Source organism: Mesoplodon mirus (genome assembly GCF_964341445.2).
Source record: "Mesoplodon mirus genome assembly, chromosome: 12".
NCBI lineage: Eukaryota > Metazoa > Chordata > Mammalia > Artiodactyla > Ziphiidae > Mesoplodon > Mesoplodon mirus.
The window spans coordinates 98,664,869-98,669,876 of NC_138988.1; the positions used below are offsets into that span (position 1 = coordinate 98,664,869).

Sequence of the window (5,008 nt, forward strand, 5' to 3'; positions counted from 1 at the left end):
GTTGGGGGTCCGCCTGCCGATACAGGGGACACGGGTTCGTGCCCCAGTCCGGGAGGGTCCCGCGTGCCGCGGAGCGGCTGGGCCCGTGGGCCGTGGCCGCTGGGCCTGTGCGTCCGGAGCCTGTGCTCCGCAGCAGGAGAGGCCACAACAGTGAGAGGCCCGCGTACCGCAAAAAAAAAAAAAAAAAAAGTGACTCCCTTACATATTATTGTAGGGGGTAGTGTGGAGGCTTCTGCACGCTTCACAGTTGCCCAACTCACGCTCCCTCTCTGGTCCCTCCTCCCGAGCCTCCCCCTCTGGCTGGCTTTCCCGGGCCTGACAGTTGCGGGAGCGGGCAGGCAGCTCAAAGCCCGCGGAAGTTTGCAGGAGTTCCCCCAGGTGACCCCAATACACTCCTTCCCAGCCCCACCCACTCCTTAACCCACATGAAAGTCAAGGAATTAAGTACCTGGCCGAAATGGACACTGCAGGCAATTCCTATCCCTGAGGCAGCTGTGAGAGTTATTTGTGGGGCTGAGCGGGTTTAGACCAGGAGCTGCCTGGAGTTTTTGATGCAGGAGTCAAAAGTGTGGGTTTCCGATCGTTTTATCAAGTGTCTGGATAAATGGCTGAACAAGAGAGTTTTGCAGGTTTCGGCATAGCGCAACAAAATAATTATTACTGGTACTGGCAAAGGTGAGCTGATTTTTCCTACTCTGAACGAACAGGAAGACCGGTCGTGTTCTGTTTCTTATACGATTTGGCAGTTTACAAACTGTTGCTTTGAAAATAGGTGTGCTTAAAACAGTGAAAGCGGCAATCATCCTTACTTGTAACGTCTGGGAAAGTAGAGGGAGTCCTGGGTTTTGAGTGATTCTGCCTTGATTGTTGATGTCATTCCTGTCCTTTCCCTTCTGCTCTTAGAGTGAAGCCAGACTTCCATTCCTGCCAGGGTTACCCCTTTGGCAACTGGTACGAGCAACAGCACAGCTGTTATCCTCCTTCTGGCTACAGCTGTGGCTATGGAACGGGTGGAAATGGACCCAACCTTTATTCTGTGTGTGAGACCTCTGGATACCCAGTTGAAACTTCGCTTACACCCAAGGTATCTCTCCCTGGCATTAATACTGGGTGGTTGGGGTGCCCCGTATGGAAACATCTTTTTCCTTTCCTCATGCTTCCAGATCCTCTCATTCAAATTCCCACAGCCCTGGCTTCTGCTCCCTAATTTAGTACCAGAGAGTAAAAGCTGATGACCTGAGACATTTTGACTTGCAAACAATTTCAGTCCTCACTGTTTTCCAAAAATAATAGGTTGGTGAAGTCTGTGCGGGAATTCTTGCTACTAAATTGTAGCTTAGCATCATTCAATAGATTTTACCCGTAAACACTTAAAATTGGACAAGAGGTACTTTTTTTTTTATTTGCTGTAGCAGCAAACATTAACACATTTTAATTTTTGGATGACTAAAGTAACATATTTCTTTAAAAGAGGTATTGGAGTAAGAGAAAGCCTCCACCACCACACTCTCTTCCCCGTTCCGTCCCCACTTAGAAGAAAGCATTGTTCAAGTGGATCTATGGCCTCTAGATTTTCCCTTCTACTCTCACTAAATCACTGTGAATGGGCTTAATTTCTGTTTGGGGAGTTCGGGGCGCCTTGGCTAGAATGGACCGTGTCGGATAGGTTTACTAGTTTATTCCTTGCTTGCTGCTGTTATGTTTTACCAGGAGAGCTTTCTTTAAAAGTTGCCTATTTGGATGTGCTGTGATTTTAGCTCATCACTTATCGACTGACATTTTACATGTTTTTGGTGCTTTAACAAACTTCCTTTTACCTCTTTTCAAGAATTTGAGTGTTTTTTGGCTAAGGGAAAAATTCTAGAAGGGGAAGTCCTCGATTAAAGGATATGACATTTAAAATCTTAAACAGCAAAAGCTTCTCTCCAAAAAGCCTGCCTGAGCTTACACTTTCCATTGATGGTATGGCTTGCTTCTCCATGATTTTCTGTGTGTGATTAGCCAGTCTGACAGGTGAGGAAGGCATTTGTCTTTCATTGAGGGCAAATAACTTTCAAATGTTTATTGGTATCTGTGCTCTGTGATTTCATTGATGTCCTTTGTCTACCTTTTTCCTTTTGCCTTGTGTCCCCCCACCTTTTCTTGACTGTGTGAGGTATTTACATAATAGGGAAATTAGCACTTTGCAGTCAAAGTGTTACAAATTTTTTTCCCCAATTTGTGTGCACAGTAACACTCTGTGTGATAGCCTTGGCTTTAACACCTAAGCCTTCAGTTTTTAAAACGTGCATTTGCTTGGTATTTTTTTGCCAAGACTTTCATTTCCAATTTTTCAAGCCTGTTTTTTGGGGTTTTCTGGCTGTGCCTCAGTGCTTGCAGGATCTTAGTTACCAGACCAAGGATTGAACCCAGGCCCTCAGCAGTGAAAGTGCCAAGTCCTCGCCACTAGACCACCAGGGAACATCCACCTGAGGTTTTATCATATTTTTCTTCTTTCACTTCTCTCTTTTTTGTGCTCTTTTGGGAGATGGTCTGACTTCCTGTGGTTAACTTTGTATCTTCAAATAGAGAAGTATAGGTTTGAGTATATTATCAACTTCAGAAATTAAGGACATACAGGACATACAGGAATCAGCTGTATGTCCTTGACAAAGGCAGGTTCCCAGCCGGTGCCTGCAGAGAGGAGTTGTAAAAACTTGCATTGCCCCAGGAGAGCCCACAGAGTCTGGAGTAACTAACCAAGATTTATTTTGGGAGTGCTTCTGGAATTTACTTCTTTCCTTAAGTAAGAGGATAATTGATCGGTTTGCTTTTCTGTAGCCTCTGCACTTCCTTAAGCATCTACTGTCCTGGTCCTTAGCTGAGACGTGGGGTGGGGGGTTGTGATTAGAAGGCCACGAGGGGTATATACTCATGGAGACTTTGCAGATTGTCACCTGGAAGGAAGCGCAGAGCTCCAGGTGGAGAGCTGGGTACCTATTACAGTACCTGTGGAGTCTGATGCCAGGGTCCCTGCTGTCTGGTTCCTCGCCCAGGGGCCCCAGGATGCCAGTTAGTTCCCTGAAACTTCAGAGAAGCCAGACGCCTTTGTCTGACGCTCCTCCTTTGTGACTTTTCTTCTATGGACACGGTTCACCCATTGCACTTATATCATTTAAAGGTTCTTTTTTTTTTTTTTTTCGGTACGCGGGCCTCTCACTGTTGTAGCCTCTCCTGTTGCGGAGCACAGGCTCCGGACGCGCAGGCTCAGCGGCCATGGCTCACGGGCCCAGCTGCTCCGCGGCATGTGGGATCTTCCCGGACCGGGGCACGAACCCGTGTCCCCTGCATCGGCAGGCGGACTCCCAACCACTGCGCCACCAGGGAAGCCCTAAAGGTTCTTTTAATCAAAATTCAAAGTAAAGTTGATCAAAAGGGAGTTTAGTGTATATTATTTTTGAGAGCTAAATTCTTCCAAGAGAATGAGTAACCCTTTAAGTAAAATTAGTTTTTTCTTAAAATAATACTGATTTTCATTGTAGGAAACCACAGCTCTGGCTGAAAACCAAGATGAAGATTCACTAGAAGGTAACAGAAAACTTCTGTTGCCCTCGTTGAAAACAAAACTAACCCCTTTTCCAGGTTCCTCATTCACTCAGCTGGCTAGAAACTGAGAGATCCTACTGGAGAATTCCAGTGTAGGTCTCTCTCTGTTTCTGAATTAATTGCTATAAACAATTTACTCATTTATATCAATCTGTTAACTAAACAGATAAAGCAGCATGCTTATTTTTCAAAGCCCTGTCGTAGGGATTTAGTTCTGGTTCACTCTTTGGCATTGAATCTGCCCAAGTCCTCATGCTAGAAACTCAAGACTCATCCTCGACCCTTCCTTTCTCTCCTGCTCCAAGTTTAATGCATTTCCAAGTCCTGTCCGTTCATCTCCACGGGCGTTATCTCTCAATTCCATCCATTTTCTCCATCTTTTCCACCATCTAGACGCTCATTGAGTCTGGTAGCACTACTTTTTTAGCTTCAATTTCTATTTTTAAGTCTTATTGAAAGTAAACACACAATTTATATATATATATATATTTTTTTTATTAGTTTCTGCTTTATAACAAAGTGAATCAGTTATACATATACATCTGTTCCCACATCCCTTCCCTCTTGCGTCTCCCTCCCTCCCACCCTCCCTATCCCACCCCTCCAGGCGGTCACAAAGCACCGAGCCAATCTCCCTAGTAAACACACAGTTAAAAAAATTTAACATTAAATGTCTGCAATATTTCCTGCTAATGTTTTTTTTAAAAGCTCTAATTTTAAGCCATGTCTAATATGTGTCCTGTAAAACTGTATTTTTTTTCATATGTTATTGGCTTCTTCAGATCCAAATCTTCATTTGAATATTGAGGAGTTAAACCAAGAATTTATGGTGGAAAGTGAAGAACTCTATGACTCTCTCATGAATTGCCACTGGCAGCCTCTGGATACAGTTCACTCTGAAATCCCAGATGAGACCCCCCAAAAGCAAGATGTTCATTAAGCTACCCAACGATCACATTAATTGTATCTTGTTTTGTTTTTGTTAAAAAAAAAATTCTCCCAGGAATGTATTGGATTTTGTATGCAAATACAGATTTCCAAGACTTAAATGTGATTGAGATGAGACAACATAATGTAAATAAATTTTACCAGCACATTCATTTCCAGAAGTGTGGTTACATTATGGTTTTGTTTGTTTGTTTTTTCATTTTTTGGCTGTGCCACAAAGCATGTGGGATCTTAGTTCCCCAAACAGGGATCGAACCCACTCCCCCTGCATTGGAAGCACGGAGTCTTAACCACTGGACTGCCAGGGAGGTCCCAAGTATGTTATATTATGTAAGTGCCAGAAGAGGTCGCAGAACTATCATGGTAGAACAGGCCGCACTGTTAAGACATTTGAAAATAGGTTTCCTAACACAACATTGTAAATCAATTTTTAAAAAAAGATAATAGGTTTAATACGAGATGGGCCTAACCTGAA

At 43.8% G+C, this 5,008-nt stretch overlaps 1 protein-coding gene across 1 annotated transcript; it reads left to right on the forward strand.

Moving 5' to 3' along the window:
- Positions 1-604: 604 nt before the first annotated feature.
- On the forward strand, positions 605-4,525 carry LOC309813931 (uncharacterized protein C6orf52; the record flags this gene model as incomplete). Its single annotated transcript, XM_082639127.1, has 4 exons — positions 605-675; positions 904-1,084; positions 3,522-3,567; positions 4,368-4,525. 4 exons carry the CDS (start codon positions 605-607, stop codon positions 4,523-4,525), a joined length of 456 nt encoding a protein of 151 aa, XP_082495253.1.
- Positions 4,526-5,008: the final 483 nt, after the last annotated feature.